General features: G+C 57.1%; 2 protein-coding genes across 7 annotated transcripts in view; one reads left to right on the top strand and one right to left on the bottom strand.

Moving 5' to 3' along the window:
* The window catches only part of RABEP1 (rabaptin, RAB GTPase binding effector protein 1), a 182,330-nt gene that overhangs the window by 125,319 nt on the left and 36,693 nt on the right, over window positions 1-20,318 (bottom strand). For 2 of the 4 annotated variants that reach the window (XM_059148978.1, XM_059148977.1), the window contains one exon: window positions 1,252-1,394. In XM_059148978.1, coding sequence (XP_059004961.1) covers window positions 1,252-1,359 — 108 coding nt within the window. In that variant the 5' untranslated portion in view covers window positions 1,360-1,394. Of the gene's footprint in view, window positions 1-1,251; window positions 1,395-11,037; window positions 11,206-20,318 lie in introns of all 4 variants that reach the window. The other 2 variants (XM_059148980.1, XM_059148976.1) reach the window with 2 other exon arrangements.
* On the top strand, window positions 109-16,770 carry SCIMP (SLP adaptor and CSK interacting membrane protein). Of its 3 annotated transcripts, none has more exons than XM_059149003.1 (6): window positions 137-246; window positions 7,183-7,468; window positions 9,295-9,418; window positions 10,791-10,854; window positions 11,414-11,487; window positions 16,451-16,770. In XM_059149003.1, the coding sequence occupies exons 2-6, from the start codon at window positions 7,337-7,339 to the stop codon at window positions 16,456-16,458; spliced, it is 402 nt and encodes a 133-aa protein (XP_059004986.1). In that variant the 5' UTR covers window positions 137-246; window positions 7,183-7,336; the 3' UTR covers window positions 16,459-16,770. The 3 variants fall into 3 exon arrangements, with proteins under 3 accessions (XP_059004985.1, XP_059004986.1, XP_059004984.1); XM_059149001.1 differs by having other exon boundaries at window positions 13,449-16,770; XM_059149002.1 differs by lacking the exon at window positions 7,183-7,468 and having other exon boundaries at window positions 109-246; window positions 13,449-16,770.

Here is a 20,318-nt window from a genome sequence, read left to right as displayed (position 1 = left end):
CTGGCTCCTGGGAGCCTCCAGACCCAACTTCCCTGGAAGAAGGACGAGGCTGCCTGGGGCGCATGGCCCTCCCCCGCCCGAGGGCTGAGCAGGAAGGGGAAGTGTGGTCTGGCTGAGGCTCACTGCTCTGGGGTGGGCGGGAGGCCTGTGGGCGAGGAAAGTCTCCTACCAGCTGCGTCGGAGCCACCGCAGTCGGGCTCCCGCAGTCCCCTCAGCCACACACAGATGGACACCCTTGCAACCCAGGTAGGCATCTGGGCTTTGGCCCCCTGGGGGGTGTAGCCCAATCCCTGGGTAGCCTTAGCGAGTCCAGTCTGCCTCTCGCTGGCTGGCTGAACTCAGAATCACGGCTCCCCTCTGGGCTTCCGTTCCCCCGCAGTCTGCCGGCGGGTTGAACTGACCTCATGACAGGCGGTGAGCCGAGTCTGCTGTAGAGAGCTGGTTAGCCTCTCCGGACTCTGATGAGGAGTGTGGGGATCTGATAGCTGGGAGCACCCTAGGGGGTCCGTGCTGGGGGTGAGGGGGCAAGGCAGTGACCATGGCAACCTCGGACTGCAGCCTGGGGTCTCTGGCACCTAGCCACCACCCGCCTGGGCGTCTTTGTGTGTGTGTGTCTGCGGCGTAAGGACCAATAAGGCATCCTGTGTTCCCGTGGCCTCGGGGTCAAGCTGTGCGGTGCTGGGCTGGGGTCAGATTCCCACCCGGCCACCTGCCGCTGCCCCAGGGAAATCACCATGGAGAGGGCCTGGCCCCGTGTCTCCCGTCCCACCCGGTCACGCATCACTTGTCCGGAGAGACACCCCCTTTCCTGGCCCTGGGCGGCCAACGTGGGGCCCGCCCAGGGAGCTTGAAAGTGGGACTGTGGAGCCTGGTGAAGACAGGACCTGGGGCGCCACTCGGTATTTCTTAGGATAGACGAAAATGAGAACTTCCGAGAAACACGGGAAAAGAATGACCCCACATTGCACAACCTCGCAACCACCACGGTAGGGAGTGTGGTGCTGGCCCTCTAGTTTTCCCTCACGTGTCAATATTTTGAAAGTTACCATTGTCTTATTTTGATTCCATGCGCTCTAGAGAGGACACACAGGCCTCGCTGGCTGTCACCAGGCGCAGGCGTCCCCAGGCACCCCCCACCCCACTGATGGCACCAACATTGTTGCCAGACGGTCCCCCAGGGACAGGGCTCTAGATGTCCTGCTCACGCGCAGAGCCAAACACGTAAGAAAACCGGCAACAGCGCGAGACAACCTGGTCAGATCCAAGGAGGGACCTCTGGGTTGCAGAACTCCTGGGATAACGGAGCAGGAAGCCCGAGTCATCTGAAGGTCTGGAGGGCTCTGGCCCAGGCAGATACATCACACCCAACGCCACGGAAACACCGCAGGAGCCACCTGTTGGGGAGGGGTGAGCAGAAGCCCTTTTTAGATGGGGTACCCACCGTCCTGACCATGTGTTCAGTTCCTGCTTCACGGCAAGGCTGGCGGCAGAGCGAGAGGGGAGGCTCTCCTGCCCTTGCTTGGTGAAAGGTCCGTGTTCTGGGCTTTCTCGCAGCGGGCCCTGGCCACAGACGCGGGGAACACGGGGAGAAGCGACTGCCACGGGGGCACGGGCCCCCCACTCTGCTTTCCCTGGGCCCGGGGCTCCCGCCAGGCTCCTGGGTCTTTTCAGTGTTTTCACCTTGCGACTGCCCCACGCGACCCATCGGGTGGCCCCGTGCGACTGTCTCCCTGGCCGTCCCACGCCGCCCGCGGGGTGCCTCCCTGCTTCCGCCCGCTGAGGTCTACGGGTTCGGCCTCTGACTTGAACTTCCTTCGGGCTTCCTCTCGGGTTGTTTCTAGAAATGCTGCTGCGTGATCGGAGGATATGGCTGTGGATTACCACATGCTTCCCCACCCAGAAATGATTTTTAAGTTTATGTATTTATTTAAGTCATCTCGACACCTGACTCATGGCCTCCCCCACAAAATCGAGAGTCGTGTGCTCCACTGGCGGAGCCAGCCAGGCCGTCCTGAGGGTCTGCATGGGAGCAGGGGCCGAGAGGGAAGAATGTCAATGGGGGGGTGGATTAAAAGAGGGGGAAAAAGAAGCTGAAACTAATTTTAATAATACATTTAGCTTAACCCAGTACACCCGAAGGATCTTTCCCACAAGTAACCCATATCGCATTTATCAATGACCTTTTATGTTCTTCTTTCCACACGGAGTCATTGAGACCCAGCAGGTGCCCAGCGGCCTCGTGGGCCCAGGGGCTGCCTTCCCGGGCAGGGCAGGCCTCAGATAAGGGGATTTGCATCCCAGGCCCCAAGGGCAGAGGGCTCGTGAGGAACAGGGGCCCCATCTTTCCGCCGAGCTCTTTGCAGGTGGCCTCCTGGCACTGAGACGCTGGAGGCCTCTTCCAGCTCCAGCTGGAACCCCAGTCCCTGCTGCCACACGCACGTCCTCTCCGCACCCTGTGGGGCTCACGGCTACTTGAGGTCATTCATTCTTCTTGAGAAAAACTCAAGTTTTTATATCCAGGAATTGCCCCACCATCGAGTCCTGAAAGAAACAGGACTCTCGCTCGCTCGGTACCTTACTCCCGAGCTCGGGGAGCTGGAGCGGGAGCGCACTGGATGCACCATGGGTGGGAAGGGCAGTTCATCGAGAAACATCTCCTGTGTGCACATGGGCCCGGGTCTTCCCCCACGGCAGGACTGGGCTGCTTTTTGTTTTTTCGGGGTTTTGGTTTTGTTTTGTTTTGTTTTAAAAAAAAAAAACAAGTGCTGAATAAACCCACGGTTTCTGGAATTCCCGGGGAGGGCACGGTATGAGTTCTGTCCCCTGACTCCTCAGAAATGCCTTTTGGGGAAGTGAGAGCCTGGGCTGGGCCGGTGACTGCGCTCAGCTGCCCTCCTGCCCCGACCACCCACTCGCTGTGGCGGCTGGCGGGCTCCCCGGGAGGCTGTGTGCTGTGCGGGGGCTGCTGGCGCGAGGCTGAGAGACCAGAGCATCCCATGGGCTTCTGTTTGCCAGCCCGCGGCTTAATGCCGGAAGCCCCCGAGGCAGGGGGAGAGGGAGGTGGTGGGGCCGGGAGGGCAACATGGGATCTGAGCTGCCACCTGCACCCCCCGACCCCGTCCCCAGAGAGGACATCCAGCCGCAGGTCAGGGGACAGGCCAGTGTCTCATTCCTTCCTGGATTCCCTGATCCATATGTAGGGAGCACCCACGGGGCTCAGGTGACGTCTAGGCCCTGGACACAGTGGTAAGGGGAGACATGACCAGTAGGCCCCAAGGCCGTGTGAGAGGCAGCACACACGGGCCCAGCTGTAGGAAGAACTCATTCCTCCCAGCAATGACCGTGCGGTTCTCCCTCCCACCCGCCCTGGCCAGCACTCTCAGACTGTCTCCTACTTCAGACTGAATGAAGGGAGGTGTGGGCTCCCCACTTCCTGCCCCAGATCCTGGCACGCCCTCTCTCCATCCTTGTTCCCTTTTTAAAAGCCCATCCTTCTTTCTGGCCAGGAAGGTGTCTCTTCTATTTCACTCCTGTCTTCTGCCCTGGCACCTTCTCGCTGCAGACACATGGAAGCCGCTCCTGTTCTAAACCAGCTGTCTTTCCTCCACCTCAGTGTCCGACCTTCTCTGGCCTTCTGGGTCTTCAACACTCTGAAGGGGAGAAGGGTGGGGTCACTATCAGAGGCATTCACTTAGACCCTCTGGGGACTTTGGCGGAGATCCTAGGATGCCCCTGCTCTTGCCAGTGCCCTAGGGAATCCAGAGAAGGAATCCAGTGGCCCGAGGGGCCAAGGAAGTCATTCACACCCTAGTAAAAATCAGTTTCTCTTCCTCAGAGTCTGGCACTCCCGGGCAAGTGAGTTTGGATAGAGAGGAAGTGGGGAGGGAGGGAGCCTGGAACTTTGCAGTGACTTTCGTGTGACTTGTGGAATTTCAGGCATTGTGACAAGCAAACTGGAAAGGTATTTGTTTCGAGGGGTCCTTTCCAGCGGCTTGTTTTCCGCCCCACTGCTGCTGCTGCTGCCTCTGATGGCAGGGGTGGATGGCAGGGCAGGGGGACCAGCCTCCAGTGTGCTTGCCTGTCCCTGCCGCGGGCTCTACTGACTAGCCCCATGCATGTTCCCCCCTTGGGGCTGAGCCCCCTACACTGCTTGCTAAAAATGTGGATCCCCGAGTCCCACACTGGACCCACCCATCAGAGCTGAGCTGGCTGTGGGGAAGGGGCTGGAGCCCCTGGCACCTGCATTTTCATATACCTCCCAAAGCCTGCATTCAGTGGTCACAGGCGAGGGCACTGGGGTCTGAAAGACCAGGGTTTGACTCCTGATTCTTCCACTAACTGCTGAGATCTAAGCCTCCACTGCTTCATCTGTAAAATGGGCTCAAAACCACAAGCCGCGTTGTGGGATGGGGCGTGTAGAACGCTTGGAACCCATGGGGCCTTAGTGTGCGGCGCCTGTTACTTTTCTGGGACGCATTTTCATACTGCGGTTCCTATTATGCGCAAGACACAGCTAAGGACTGAGACCTTGCCAGAACCCAGAATAAGGGTTCTGCTTTCAGTTCTGTTACAAAGGGAAAAACACTCAGCGGCTTGACGTCAGCCTGGCAGAGTTAATGCGGCGGGGACTCGGGCAGCCCATGGCACCAAGCTGAAAGCTTAGCTTAGTCAATCCCTAGCTGTGCGGCCTTTAGCAAATCGCTTAACCTCTCTGAGCTCTGTTCAGGGTGAGAACCACGTCCTCAGCAAGGAGGTTATAATAAGGGTTCAGAGACGACATGTCCATCCCTGGTTCTCCACCTCAGCCTCCTATTACCCATCTGGACAATTTTATTAAGACCATAAACAAACCCCAGCGGCCAGGCCCCCACCCCAGATCCATTAAATCAGAGTCTCAGAGACAAGCAGCTGTTCAAGCTCCCTGGGTGGTTCCAAGGTTCGCGCAGGGTGAGGGTAGGGAACTTCCATAGTCCTCGAGGGCCTGATGCCTCCAAGCCACTCTGTAACTGATTTCCGAGGAGCGCTCCCACTGTTCCCCTTCCCTTCCTTCCTCCATGTGGGGGCCACCAAACGCTCCCCCAGGTGACAGGACCTGAGGTCAGGCCTGCAGCTCCCGACCTCCCAGCAGCTGGGACCCCCAGGCCTGCACCTGTGGGCTCAGGCCCTATGTGCTCCCTGCAGCCCCTGGACTGCTGACCTGGGCCCGTGTTCGCTCCTCTTCTGGTCTGTACTGGTCTTCACTGGACCGTGGGCCCCCGGCTCTGGCTAGTGGGGCCCTGTGTTCCCTGTGAGCTCCTGTCCTACCTTGAGAACCTTCCTATGTCCTCAGACTCTTGAAAACAAAAATGTTCCCTCCCATGCGACAGACACCTCCCAGAAAGAGAGCCACGTCCATCCCAGGACTCCTAACGAGGCCAGCCACGCCAGGCACCACGCGGCGGAATTCTGTCAACTGCAGACCGTCTGTCCCGTTTTCCCCCTTTTCCTCCTGACTCCCGGGCAGCAAAATACAGGATGTTGAATGCGTAAGCGCATGAAGGCCCCTTAGCGAGCGTCTCATCTCATGGAGCTCGGATCCCAGTGCCTGGTGCGCGGAGCCCGCCTGCCCCAGCGTGGGCCGGTGCGGGGTCCCAGGACAAAGGGGGACAGAGGGCATAGGTGGAATCAGGGTCGCTGACTGGCAGCTGGGGAGATGGGAGATCGTGCTGGGTCGTCGCGGGCAGGAACGTGAGTGGCCTCTTGAAGCCGAACAGAACAGGGAAACGGCTCTTCCGTGGAGCCTCCAGGAGGGAACTGTGACCTGCAGTACTGTCTTTGGCTCAAAGGCCCTGACTTTGCCCCAGTAGGGGGGGACCGGGAGGGAGCCACCTCAGCCCCCCTGCAGCCCACCCTGCACTACTTCCCTGGTATCGCACTGAGGAGGACAGACAGACAGACAGTCCCCCACCCGTGGCCATTCCTGCAGTCGCCTCTGGGGTCCCTTGGGGCCCGTCGAGAGACTCGGCCGTGTCTGTGGCCTGCCAGCAACCAGTCCCACAAACGCCTCCCTGCCCCTTGCGGCCGGACTCCCACGGTCTTCTCTACCCCCAGGCCGGCCGACCGGGGGACCAGCTTCCACACGGCCCACACAGGCCCCCCAATGGCTGTCCTCCCCGCCGCCACTCCCCAGAGTCCAGGTCCCCTCTCTGGCAGCACCCAGGGCACCAAACTAGCCGGGAGCCCAGAGGACAACGGGCAGGGCCAGGACGTGGTCCCGCAGCACCCTCCTCACCCCGCTGCCTCTCCCCAGCTCGTCTCCTCATCCCACTTCTGTTGAGAAGGCGCCTTTGCCACTCCACGGGGAGGAGCTGGTTCTCTGGCCCTGGAACGCAGGGACTTGGGGCTTTCCCTAAGGGTCCCGACCGTTCATCCGTGGCTCCCACCACCTCACCACCGTCGCTGCGCTCCTGCAAGCAAGACACCCTGAGCCCCACGCAGCCTGTCCCCGATGGCGGGGGCCATGGTGACCGACATCCGCAGCAGGCGGCCTGGGGGCTAGACAGAAAGCATCCCGTCTCCTCCCTGCCGGGGGACCTTGGGCAAGCCCCATCCCCTCAACCTCCACGCCCGGTCCCGGGAAGTGTGTGGCGCAAGGATGAAGGGAGGGGAGAGCGGAAAGCCCCTGCAGGCCTCGGGCGCCCAGGACACCCTCGAAGCGTCTGCTGGCCAGTCAGAGCCGCTCCATGTGTAAAAACAGAACTGCGCGGTACCCGTCACTGTGAGGTTCTCAGAAGTGTCCCATGTTCCACTTGGCTGACATCGCCCTCTTCCTCTTTCCTCCCCCGGACACGGAGGACAATGCTTTGCTTTGATCTTGAAATCTGAGCAGTAGCTTTTCGTCGCCGTGGTGGGGGGGGGGGGGATGTTTTGTGTTAAGTAGGCTCCACGCCCAGCATGGGGCCCAACACGGGGCTTGAACTCCCAGCCCTGAGATTAAGATCTGAGCTGAGATCCAGTCAGATGCTTAACTGACTGAGCCAGCCAGGATCCCTGTAAATACACATAATTTTTTTTTTAAAAATCAAGTAATTCGGAGGGTTTACAGTGGGAAGTTGCGGCCCCGCCTCCCGTCCTCCACCTTTCGCCGGCTCGCGCTCCTCAGGTCAACCTTTTTTTGTTTGTCTATTTGTTTTTGCTTCTCAGATGCAATAGTTCTGAATTCGTATGCCCTGGTGTTCACTTCTGTAGCCTTAAAGAGTATGTTTATATTGCCTTTTGGAGAAGTCCTTCAGATTTAGAGAAGTCCTTCTGAAGTCCTTCAGAAGATTAAAGCAAAAAAAAAAAAAAGATAGAAAATATGAGAGACAAATTAGACAAAGAACCAGGAGATACATATTTGAGTATAAGAAAATGGAAGGAAGAAAATTCTGTGTGTCCATCTGTCCATCCATCCATCCATCCATCCCTCTACTCCGCAGAGCTAAAGAAGGTGAGGTTCCAATTAGGTTTATTAAACGAAGAGCCCACACTCTGATGTATGGGATTCTCCTAAGTCCAGTGCCCCGTGACCTCAATGGGCCCTGCAAAACCAAATTTCCCAGGGCTCTCCTGAAAGCCAAGTTCCCAGTCCCCGTGCTTTTCCTTTTTCCCTTGGTTCTCCTTCCTCTATTGCTTTCTTCTGTGCATCCTGAAAAGGCGACTTACCCCCAAACCTCTGCTGAGTGCACGCCTGGGGGTGGGGCGACCTGGCTAGCGGACACTTCACTCTCGGCGGAGTCAGTCCCCAGCACACCCGCCACCACGGATCAACGACAGACACGTAATGCTGAGCAAAACGTTGAGCAGAAAAGCTGCGGCATGACGTGCCTGTGGGACTACTAGGAGCACACAACTCGTTTCGCTACGCAGAACTCTGTGAATAGCCAGAAACTATCCTGTTTGATCGAGCCGCGCCCTCACGGAAGAAACAAACCTTGGAACTGAAAACCCAAATTATAACGGAACAACGTCATAAATGAAATCGCTGGGCTGGTGACACACACACGCGTGTACACAGGAGGCCACGTCAGAGGTCTTTGCGGGAAAAATGGCCTGAGCAGCCACAGCCTCATGGTGCCTGTGTTCCCTGCCTGGCTCCCTGCTTCTACGGCCAGTATCACTCTCAAAGGCTTGAATCGGAAATGGCTCTGCGTGGGCTGCATGGGTGAGCCTTCATCGGCTAAACGATGACTCGGGAAGTGGATTCTCACATACCTGGGATATGCCAGGCCTCAGGGATCTTTTTTTTTTTTGAAAAGCCAAATGAGCAGGCAGAGTGCCCGTGCCCTAGATGGGAGGGGGCGCTGCTCCTCACCCAAGAGCTCCCTGCCTTCCCGCATGAGTCCGGCCCACAGCCCGCTCCCCACCGTGGCACATGTGTCCCCGCTTGGAAAATTAGGGCACACATATCAGGACTCCCCAGGCTCCATTCGAACAAGCTTTTATTGTGCAATTTCACTGCAGCCTTGATGTAACACAGATTGCGGCACAACCACTCCTAGCTGAATGTTAGTCATCTCCATCCTGCGAAACTGTGGCCGGCCCCGGCCACGGGGACTTTCTAACAATCCTCGAACTTTCCGCTCTCTTCCTGTTTCCCTCTCTCCTTCCCCACCCCCTGCCCTGCCCAGGGTATAACTGGGGGGTAACTGGCTTATCGCACTGTCTACGCTGAAAAGGTGCAGCAGTTGATGGGATACACCTGTGGACCAGGAAAGGCCCAGCACCGCCACCGGCGCCTCGGGCCCCTCGCATGCGATAAGAATGTTTACGACCTGCTCGACCTGGCCAGCTTGCAGCCCCCAAATTCCTGTTCCTTTTTCCTGGTGGACTAACTCAGTTTGCCTTGCATTTTTACCTTCCCCCTTCCCCTCGTTCCAGGAGAGCCACCGAAGTATTTTCCTAACCCTCACCTCCAAGAAAAAAAAATAGGAATTAAGTCTCTTGCCCCTTTGATATAAAAGCAACTGCATTTGGTGGCACCGCCCCTCCCTTGCGTGTTCGACAATCAAGGAAAGAGCAGCGAGGAAGCCCCCAGGCGCGTGTCTTGTCTGCAGCGCACACGACTACCCTGGGAAGCGCTGGCCGGCGCCGCTCCCATGCTGCACAGGGGGACCAGCCCAGGCTCCAGGGTCTCCCCGCTGCTGGTGGGCAGGGTGTGCCTGAGCCAGCACCAGCCTGACCTGTAAGCAGAGGCTCCCCCGTGGCCAGGTGGCGGCCCCCCTTCCCTGCCCGATGCCCCTAATCACCCCTCCTTCCTCTGTCTCCTCTCCCCAGGGCCCCACTGCAATGGACTGGTGGAGGGACAATTTCTGGATCATTCTAGCTGTGGCCATCATCCTCGTCTCCTCAGGCCTGGGCCTCATCCTGTATTGTGCCTGTCGGCAGCTGCTCAGGCAGGGTAAGGGCAGTTGCACCTGGGCAGGGAGGGCGGGGAGGCTGGGCGGCTCCCCCCGTGTGCCAGGCTTCCTTTAGGGCAGGAAGATTCATTCCGGGCCTGTATCGGCTGAATTTTGGATGAAGCTTCATGATTCTCTGGGTCTCAGATTCCCCCTCTGCTCAGTCCACAATGGACACATTGGCCTCCACGACTGCCCTCTCTAAGGTCGTCCTCTGAATTCTCTAGTATGACAGCTGCCTTGGCCTCTTCAGAACACACACGAGCAGCTTCCCGGAGGCCTTACGCCAACTTTAGATTGTCTACAAGTGGGTTTCCACTTTGCTGTTCATCTCCCCAAACGTGAAATCCCTGATCCGATGGTGTGTGTTCTTGAGACCATATCCCCTACCCCCATGACCTAAGGATGGTAGTAAGTTCACTGAGCGGTGCGGCCCTCTCCCCGGGGGCGCACAGCCCGGACGGGGAACCCTCGGGGATCCCGTCTCTCCTGAAAGGTCAGAGCTGCACAAGGAGTGAGACCTTGTCATTCTCCTCCATCTGTTTTTGGAGATAAGACAGTTAAGGTTCAGAGAGAGGCAAAGCCTTGGCTGAGGCCTCATAGGAGTTGGTGGCAGAGTTGGGACCAGAACTCGGGTCCACTGGGCTTCCTGTGCGGTGTTCCTTCCCTTCTACCCCTTGATTTAAAGAATCTACTTATTAAAGAGAGAGAAAGAGAGTGTACATGTGCAAGCAGGGAGAGGGGCAGAGGGAGAGGCAGAAGCAGGCTCCCCACTGAGCAAGGAGCCCCGTGCAGGGCTCCATCCCAGGACCCTCAGATCATGACCTGAGCTGAAGGCAGACACTTAACTGACTGAGCCACCCAGGCACCTGCCCCCACACACAGGTTTTTAAAAGATTCTTTCTTTCTTTCTTTCTTTCTTTCTTTGAGAGAGCTGGAGCAAGGCGGACACTGGGCCGGGAGCAGACCCCCTGCTGAGCAGAGAGCCTGTCATTCTTTTTTTTTCCCCCCCGTAATTAATTTTTTAAGTACAAAGCATGTTCTGGCTCCTATACTCCTCTGTCCGTTTGCCTCTTAAACGGTTTCCTTTTTAGATACGCACAAAAGCATGACCCTGAACAAAAACCTCATCTGTTCTCTTTTATCTCGACCCACGGTATTAACCCTCGAGGATTAGCGAAAGGCTCAGCGGGCAGAAGGCCCGTGGCGACGCCCGTGTCCTCCGCTCACCTGCTCCCTGTCCCCGAGTCCGTGTCTGCTCGGTGGTTCTTCCCCCCATGCCCTGAACACAGCTGGTGTCCGCGGACTTCTGAACCACAGAGCCCCCCCCCTCCTGCTTTCTTCCTACGTGGACGTGCTTATCTGACTCCTTAGGCAAGAAGTGGGAGGTTGCCACGCCCCGGGAAGACAAGCAAAGAGATGAAGAGAAGATGTACGAGTAAGTAAGAGGCAATCCTCCGTTTCTCGGTTCAGAGGGCTCCCGCTCCCGCCCGCCCCTGCACCTGCGCTACTCCGCCAGGGCACCCTGATGGTCCACTGCGCCTGCACGGCCCGCTCCGCAGGCGGTTCACCCTCACTCCTGTGGAGCGTCCCACCGTGGGGGGGACCATGCGGGACTGACCTGCTCTCCAGCTCATGCGCATCTGGGTGGTGTCCAGTCCGGGGCGGTGGTGCGCGGTGCCGTGAGGAACATTCCGGTCCGTGTTTCCGGTGAGCGCGTGCGACCATCTCAGCGGGGTGGATAAAGTCGGCTTTAGGAACACAAGGGTTTGGCGCTCACGTCCCCTTCCTAAAACAGGAGAACCCCGGAAGGCAAGCTCCGTGCTAAGTCCGGCTGCTCCCAGGGCGAAAACCTAGAGAAGGCGATGCCTCCCGCCTTCAGGAACCAGGGCTTGGATGTTCAACCCTGCCCTTTTTCTGTGATGTTTTCCTTCCAGTCGGCTGAGCCAGGACGGTCAAAAGCACAGCCTTACTCCTCTCTCTCCCTCTGTCTCCAGGAATGTTCTTAACGAGCCGTCGGTTCAGTTACCCCCTCTGCCGCCCAGGGGGGTGCTTTTCCCGGAACACACGTGTAAGTGTCTGTCGCTGACAACAGTTTCATTCAGGGTAGGGTAACACATTTATCTCAGTGTTTGAGCTCGGGCTGCCCGCATGAAATACCGTAGACTAGGTGGCTTAAACAACTGAAATGTATCTTCTCACGGTCCCGGAGGCTAGAAGGTCAGGACCAAGGTGTCAGTCAATTTGGTCGGGAGTGATGGGGTAGGGGAGAGAGAGGGCACTCTGGTGTCTCTTCTTATAGGACATAAGCCTACGCCATCAGGACCCTATCCTTATGACCTCATTTAGCGTTAATTACCCCCTTAGCGGCTCCATCCCGAACACAACCTCGCTTAGGCTTAGGCCTTCAACATAGGAATTTTGTGGGGACACAAAACCAGTCCATACCACTAGCATCTGCAGATGGTACCATCCTTCTGAAAGGGACAAAGAAGTTAAAAAGGGAGCAGACTGAGTAGCAACGCTCCTGGCATTCAGCCTGCAAACTTACATTCAAATCCTGGTTTGGAGCATGAGTGAAAAGAAACCTGGGGTGTCACTGGGCCTCCCACACTTCCCATCAGAAACACTCTGCCTCGTTCCCTAGACTGGAATGTTCTTCCTTAAGCTGCTTAAGTAGTGGCCTTACTTCACCCTTCGAGGTCAGCCCACATGTCAGCCCCTCGGGGCGCCTGGGGGGCTTGGTCAGTTAAGCATCCAACTCTTGGTTTCAGCTCAGGTCCTGATCTCAGGGTCCTGGGATCGAGCCCCACGTCAGGCTCCCTGCTTAGTGTGGAGTCTCCCCCTCCTTCTCCCCCCCCCTTTTTCTCTCTCTCTCTCAAATAATAAAATCTTTAAAAAAAAAAAAAAAAAGGTCAGCACCTCAAAGAGGCCCCTCCTGTCCACCCTCTCTAAAATGAACCTCGTAATTCTCTCCATGAAATGCGGGCCAATTACCCAAAGTTGTCTTACTTTGTTGCTGTTCGTTTGCTTCTGCCCACCCTTGGAACACAAAGTCGAGGAAATGGGAACGTTTCTGTCTGGCTCACCACCGGGGACCCACCACCAAGACCAGGGCCTGGGGCTTAGGAGAGCATAGGACCGTCTCGACTGAATGAGTACATCATAAGATTAGCCCATATTTACTGAGCAGCCTGGCGGGGCAGGCCCCCTGGGAGGCACTCTGCGGGCACCATCTCACATGACGCCCCCAACAACAGTGCGAGGCACATACATCCTTATTCCCCTTTGATGGATGAGGACACGGAGGCACAGAGACGTGCAGGGCCTCGCCCATGGCGACACAGCGAGGGACGGCTGGAGCCTGGGGATGAACTGGGGATCTGACCGCAGAGCCCGGCAAGAAATGAGGGCTGGTCCCCTCTCAGGTGCACGTAGGAAGGAAGAGATTGTGGTCGAGAATATTCCCGTATCATCCGAGGCCTACCTGGCTCGTGCATTGTCCTTTCCCTGCCTGCCTTGGTGCTTCTTTGCTCCGTACCCATTCCCTAAACCCCCGTTCTGCAAACACCACTGGCCCCGTCCTTCCTTCTGAACAGAGATTCCTGCCTGAGCAATTAGGGGAAGTTCTGGAAAACACTGTAGGTCCCTGGGAGGGATGTGCCAAAAAGGAAACGTGGTTTGTATCACTTCCCTACGAGAATGAGGGTATCACACAATTCTACTCATTTGAGTACCGGCTTAGGTCAGCTTGTCTACACTTCTCTTTCCTGGTTCCCATGACGGGAGTGGGGGAGCAGGCAGAGGGACACGGGAGCCACGGTGTCAGACCGACATCTGCCATCAACCCGCTTGGGGGATCCTGAGGCCGTGTCATGTCTGTGCCTCAGTTTCCCCCATAAGAGATGGGGGTCTGCTCCGCCAGACCGTGGGAAGATTACCCAAACCCATGAAAATCGTGCTGAGTCACTTCATCAAAAACGTAAAAACACACCACAGCTTTGCCTGTAAGGACCTTGTTGTGCGTTCTAGTCCCACAGGAGACCCCAAGTGAGCCACCAGCTACGTACTCGCGGGTCAACAAACTTAGAGAGAAGAAGACCATGTCCATCCCGAGCTACATCGAGCCCCTGGATGATTACGATGATGTTGAAATCCCCATACATATGGAAAAGCAGCGTTTCTGAGACCCCTGGCCCTTCTCTGCCGGCAAGTTGAAGAGGATTCGCACAGCTTTTTCAACCCACTGAGAACAGATGAATCCCAACAGAGAGCAGGGTCCCGAGAGTCCGGGGTCATGTCCTGGAGCTCTAGAGGGCAGAGCTTGTGGTTTAGAGCCAGAAGCACCAGCATCCAGAGGAACAGGAGCTGAGCTCTGCCCTGGAGATTCCAAAAGCTCAGGCCTTGAACCTTGAACCTCCCTGGGAGGACCTCTGGGTCCGGTCGTGAGAAACACTCTTCCCCTCCTCTTCTCTTGTTTGCTCAAAGTGATGCCAAATCTGGGTGTTGGGCTGCTGAGCCTCCAGGCTCCCATCCCCAGCGCGGCCCCAGGGGCCCCACCCCCCTCCTCACTCCCCACCCTCCTTCCCCCACACCCCACCCTGCACCCAGAGGGCTGTGGGCGGCCGTTCCAGCTGATCGCTTGCAGCGTGTGCAAGTAGCCGCATCACACCTTGCAGCTTCCTCAAGACCGAGCAGTGCATTTTGTTCTTGGGAGCCGTCCCCACTATACACCCCCAAGCCCCACAGCTTGTCCGTGGCATTAGCCGGACGGACGCCAGATTCAGGTTCTCCCTGATTTTTTTCCTGCGCCTCCTAGCGGCATCGTGGCAATCAACAAGGACAGAAACGGGTCACCCTCTGGGTCAAAGCACATACACGCAGCAGGGCCATGTGAGATACGTGTCCTGGGGAGCTACAGGAAAGGAGGCTTCCCCCAGGAAAGTCATGGACAAGAGGCAAGAAAGGGACAATTACGTAGCAGGTTCAAGAAGAGAGTTCCTTCCGTCACGTTCTGCACAAACAGCACCGAGATCGCTGTGCCCGAGCGCATCTGGGAGGCTGCGCTGCACCGCTTGGAGGCTCTGGGGTCAGATGCATGGAAGGGGCTGGGGTCCTGCCATGGAAGTGCCCCCAACCCCGAGGCCTGAGGCAGCCTGGAGGCTCTGGAACCTTGTCCATTCCTCAGCATTGATCAGCTGAGCCCTCAGATTGGCGCGTCCTAAGCATACTGGAGACCTGATTTCTAAGCGATCCCCAGGGCATCCCGCAGAGCAGGCTCTCAGGGAGAGCGCCACAGAGCTCCCAAAGGCCTAGTGACCCTTGGACTGAGCTCCTCCTCCAGACCGGACACTGCGTGCTCAAGCTGTGTTCAAGCATCCTCCTCTGCCACTGCGGGACCAGTGGGGACGGGGGCTTCCTCCAGCTTCTGTCTTTCTAGATTCCCAGCAGACTTCCTTTGTGACCACCGCCTTCTCGTGGGCCATACGGTCCTCTCACTGTGGCCTGATGGACCCCTGGAGCCCCAGGAGCCAGAGAGGCCTCACTCCCCAAGTTACAGGGAAATAAAACGAGTAAGCCACAGGACGGACATGTTCCGCGTGCATGCCTCTCTCTTAAGAATGGTCCGTAAACCGGCCACATCGATGACGAAAGTTAGAAGCAAATACCAGAGAGGAATGACCTCCTCCTCGGTTTCTGGGATGGCCCCATCTCCGGTTCTCCTCCAGCCGGCCCGCCCCCCCGCCCCCAGGTTCTTCCCCGTGCCTACCTCATCCCCCCGAAACCCCCACGGCGGTCCACAGGCTCCAGCTGAACCCACTCCTCAGTCCCAGCCCGGCTGCCCTCAGGACATGCACAGGACCCCCCCGAACAGGGCCCTCAAGCTCCACAAACCCCAAAAGGAACACTCCCCTACCCCAATCCCAGACTCCCTGCGCTCTGCTACCTTTTCAGTCCCTGGAGTCAGAAACCGGAACAGTGTGCGGGGTCCTCCTCCTTCCCGTGTCCCTGCTCTGTGACTGCACCTCCGTGCCCCGGCCCTGGTCAGGCAGCCTCTCCTGCCACTCACGTCTCACCCTCCGCTCCCCTTTCTATGCGACAGCTAGCGGCTTTCTCAAGGGGAACATCTGACCCCTCCATTCTCTTGCTTAAGCCTCTTCTTCATCCATGACCCTCAGAAACCCCCGAACTCCTTAATACAACACGTGTCAGGATCCAGTCCCCGGGTCTCTCCTGCAAACTTCCCCTCCCCGCTCCCTTGCAACTTCCATTCTGACAAAATTTTTACTCCAGTCACTTGAAATGACCTGGTCTGGGGTCTCTCTCGCCCCTACGGCTATGCACAGTAACGCCCCTCCCGTCTAGAACATTCTTCCCCACCTTCTCATCCCTCCTATGTCACCACCCCAAACCTGAACCTGGTGCCCTCTTCGATGATCTCCTCCCATAGCATTAGCACCCGGGGATGTCCTGTTTACCTGTCTTCCTCCCCCACTAAAGTGATGGGAACGTGGGGACAGGGACGGTGTCTTTCCCCCCAGTGTTTTCTGTGGTATTTGTGTTTTCTCCGTCCCTAGCACAGTGCCTGGGAACTTTGTGGATACACAACAAACACGGCGAAAGAATGATCAGTTGAATGAATGAATGAACAAAGATGGCCCGTGGGAATACATCCGTCTCTGCATTACGATGGCCTGCTTCCTTCTCTGTTCTTTTTCCTAATCCGGGGCTCCTCTGGGGGTGGAGCGTGCCTGGCTCGCGGCCCAGTATCTAGCACAAACTCTGGCACACAGTAGGCCCTTAATAAAAATTTACTGGATGTTGAACCTTCCTAGAAAATCTACCAACCAGTTGGACAAAAGCAAAGAAGCAGTTTTTCCCCAAGCAGGCACACTGTGGTTGAGATTCTACCCTGGGTACCTGCAGTAAAGCCACGTTTTTACCAGCTTGGTTAAAAAAAGAAAAGTTTTTCCCAATTTGGATGATAACATTATATATATCAAAATCTTTCAAGGCCTTTTTGTCTGTTCTAGTCCCCTAGGACACCCCACGTCAGCCACCAGCTACACACTCACAGATAAAGGTACAACTAAGAAGACAGTTTCTACACCGAGCCTATGTAATCCGAAGGTGACTATGATGATGTTGAAATTCCTACAAATATTGAAGACCGTCATTTGGAAACAATTCCTGTTCTGTCATCTGAACTCTTCTGAGAACTGGTGATTTACTCCTACCACAAATCAGTTGATTATAATTTTCTTTAAAACACTTAAGTCTGATCTTTATAATACAAATACAATTGTTTTCAGGAAATGCTCTGGTATTGCCAGTAAAATTTTTTTACAAATCATGTGTTATCAGTTAATATGCTTTAGACTGCGAGGAACAGACTGTCCAACAATGGAGACTATATGGCCTCCCATGACAAGTCTACAGGTAAACATTCCAGGATTCAGCAGCTCCAAGATTCAGGAACAGAGGCTGATTTTTCTTTGATTCTCTTGGTTTTACAACTCATGGTGGCAATGCAGCTGCCACAGCTCCAAGCATCACATCCCCACATCATAACATTTCAACTAGGGAAGAATAGGGCATTTCCTCCCATGTGGCTCTTTTGGGGACAGAGAACATCTTACCTAGAAGCACCAGTGACTTTCCCTGATGTGTTGTTGGCCTGCATGGGTACACGCTCCCAGTTGTGGGGAAGGCTGGGGAGTGAGCATGGGGCATTTTCAGCCCTTCTCACTGGAGGTGGGCTTTGCTAACAAGGAAAAAGGAGACAAGAGCGGCTGGCTAGGCAACCTCCCTGGGTCAGCTCACTTTCACAAATACCACTGTTCACTATCTGCACTTGTTTCCGGAACCCTGTCAAAGGTGTTGGGGGTTCAGGCCAAGGCCTGGCGTCTAGATACCCCCGTTCACCTTTCTTCTCCTTAGGGGTTTCCACACATGAACACAGAGGGCTACAGGTCAGATGGGAATTGTAACAGTGACAACCCTAGCAGAACAGGAGTGCTACTCTGTGTCGGAGTTCTGAGGTTTCCACCCTACAATATAACCATGTCTGGGAGCTGGCAGCTGGTGGGATGCGGTCTGGGAAGACCTGACCCTCCGCCTCCTCTCCCTCCTCACCCTCCCTGCTCCTCCATACCCACTCCAATGGGCTAGTTCTCCCCTGCCGTCTGGGGTGCAACCCCAGGCATTACCTGCTCCCGCCATGCTCAGGCAACAGAAGGTCGTGCAGGCGTGCATTACACGCCCGTGTGCATTTGTGAAAGCTCAGGAAATGCACACTTCAGATTTCTGCATTTCAACCCAAGAACTTTTTTAAAAATTTTATTTATGTAGAATGACAGTGTGTGGGGGCAGTGCGCAGATGGAGAGAGAATCCCAAGCAGACTCCCTGACTGAGCGCAGAGCCAACTATAGGGCTGGATCCCAAGACCCTGAGATCACAAGCTAAGCCGCAATCAGGAGGCTGACACCTAACCGACTGAGCCACCCAGGTGCCCCTCAACCCAAGTACATTTTACCTCAAAAGGAAAACTGCCAACAAATCTTGAGCTGTTATGCACTCCGCGGTATTTAGGGGAAGGTGTACGGGTGTTTGCGGGTGACCTTGAAAGGCACCCGAAGCCAAGGCAGCTGGAGAACCCGCACTTTCAGCTTGAGGTTACCCCAAGTGCAGGCGGGGCGGGGGTGGGGATCTGGGCCTGTAGCGCCGGTTCCAGCCCACCTGCTCCCCACTTCCCAGCAAGAGGAAATGGGAGGGGATAGGGGAAGGAAGGAAGGAGACGGTCCCCCTTTCCCGGTCCAAATCACTCCGTCTATATTCTCAGCAAACGTCTCAGGCTCGCCGCAGGTCATCTCCGGACTGAAGGCGACCCTTTCTGCCTCGCCGTGGCCCTCTCCAGAGCGGCGGGACCAGGGTCGGAGCAGGGTCTTTGGGGGGCGGGAGCCACGCCGCCAGGCCCGAGGCCTCCTCTTTGCCTCCGAAGTACGCGGTCTGCTCTTTGCAGCGGACACCCGGGATTCTCACCAGCTCCCGCCGTCTTAGGGGGGGCGTGTGCGTGGGGTCCCCTCCACTTCTGCTCAGGGCTCGGGCTTGCGCCGCATCCCGTCCCAGCAGAGCTCCTGCCTACCTGCGTGGCGGCCAGTGGGCGGATGCTGGGGGGCCCGGACGGGGCTCTCGGCCCAGAGCGGGGTCCGGGCCGCACGGCGGGACCCAGCAGGGAGGACCAGCGTCTGGAAGAAGGGAGAGCCCGACCCGCGCGCACTGTCCCAGCTCCAGCGCGCGGCCGGGCCTTGACGGGGCGGGAGCTCGCCGTGTCCCTCACAGGCTTTTGGCGCCGCCACGGAAGGCCCCGCACGCTCGCTGCCTCCCCTCAGCCTTCCCTTCACCTGGCCTGACGCAGGAGCCCCTTGACCGTCCTCACCCCCCAACCCCCATCTCCCGCGTGCTGTCCGCGTGAGCTCTCTACAGAATCAGTTTGATCGGTCAAGGCTTACAACCCGTCGCTGACTCTCTTGTGCCACCAAGAGAGCCAAACTGCGCCCTCCCCCCGCCCCCGACCTCGGCCACTGCGGCCCAGTCCGACCACGGGAAACAGCCTATAGCCCCCTCTGTGCGCCGCCCCCGCTCCCGGCCAGCGTCACGGTGGAGCCGAGCCTTTGCGTCTTCCTTCCGCGCGCTGGGACCGTCCTTCTCCTGCCTCCGCACCTGACGCACTTGTACTAGCGATTAGCCCCCACGGCGGAGCGGCGCTGTCTCTGGGCGGCTGTCCCCACGGGGCAGGGGCACCCCCTCCTCAGCACCTGTCTGTGCGTGTCGCCGGCCACAGCTACTCCGACCTGTGGATGCTCCGCTCTCCTTCCCGTGACACGCTGGGCCCCTCCAGGGTGACGGTCAGGTCTCAGGGCGACGGTCAGGTCTCAGGGCGATTCCGGCTTGCCCGGGACAGGTTGGGCTTTCCGTGATGTGTCCGTGGGATGACGGCACCCTCTCCGCTCCCGCAGGTGCCCCAGCTCGGATGATGCACTCTGTCCACACCACCTACTCTGTGTCTGCACGGAGGGAGCGCCAGGAGGGCAGTCCTCACGTGAAGGCGCCAACAAGCACACAGACGACTTCGAAGTCCTTTACTGCGCACAGCGAGTCAAAGCGGATAATCCAAGGGGCTAAGACCAGCAGGTCCGACTTGGCATCCGCTTAAAAAGGACCCTCCAAGCAGAATTCTGCAGGGCGGCCTGTCCGCGCCTGGATCGAGCACCTTAGCAACGGGACTGCTGGGACTGTGGCTGCTGGTGCCACAGATAACAGCTTACCCCGCTGACGACGGTTCCCTCACTCAGCCCGCGCCGTCTGCAGAGCCTCCCGGCAGAGGAGAACACATTTCCATCTGCCCCCACGGGCCGGGTCACACCAGCAGCATTGTTATAGCTCAGACGAGTGTCCTGAGTTGGAGGGAGTTCCCACGCCTCCCCTGTTCCTCCCGCCCCACCCCCAAGGCAGGTGCAAGAGCCCCCCTCCCCCCCCCGCCTGTCCTGACGGACCCTGGGCTGCCCGGAGAAGCCCTCCACCGTTAATACAGGTAACAAATGATGGCCGCCACACTTCCCCTTAATAGAACAATGTGTCCATCAGTAGGTGCCAAAACAGCGTAAGAAAAGGAGGACAGATACTCCTGCGTCTTGATCCTTCCACTGGAAAACCTGGTTTTTTATATTTACCCGCATCTTACTGCCCAAATTTGGTGTGGTTAAAGTTTTAGATGACCCACAGTTGAGCAATTTAAATATTCTACCATGAGGAAACAACATTAAATGACTTAAAATAACCTGGGTCATTTGTTAAGTGATCCGTGAACTAAACAGCCTTTGAATTATTATTTTTTTTAA

The sequence above is a fragment of the Mustela lutreola genome, chromosome 15 (genome assembly GCF_030435805.1).
Source record: "Mustela lutreola isolate mMusLut2 chromosome 15, mMusLut2.pri, whole genome shotgun sequence".
In the NCBI taxonomy this organism is placed as follows: Eukaryota; Metazoa; Chordata; class Mammalia; order Carnivora; family Mustelidae; genus Mustela; species Mustela lutreola.
The sequence above is the reverse complement of the archived record's forward strand: the minus strand, read 5'-3'. Positions and strand labels throughout refer to the sequence as shown.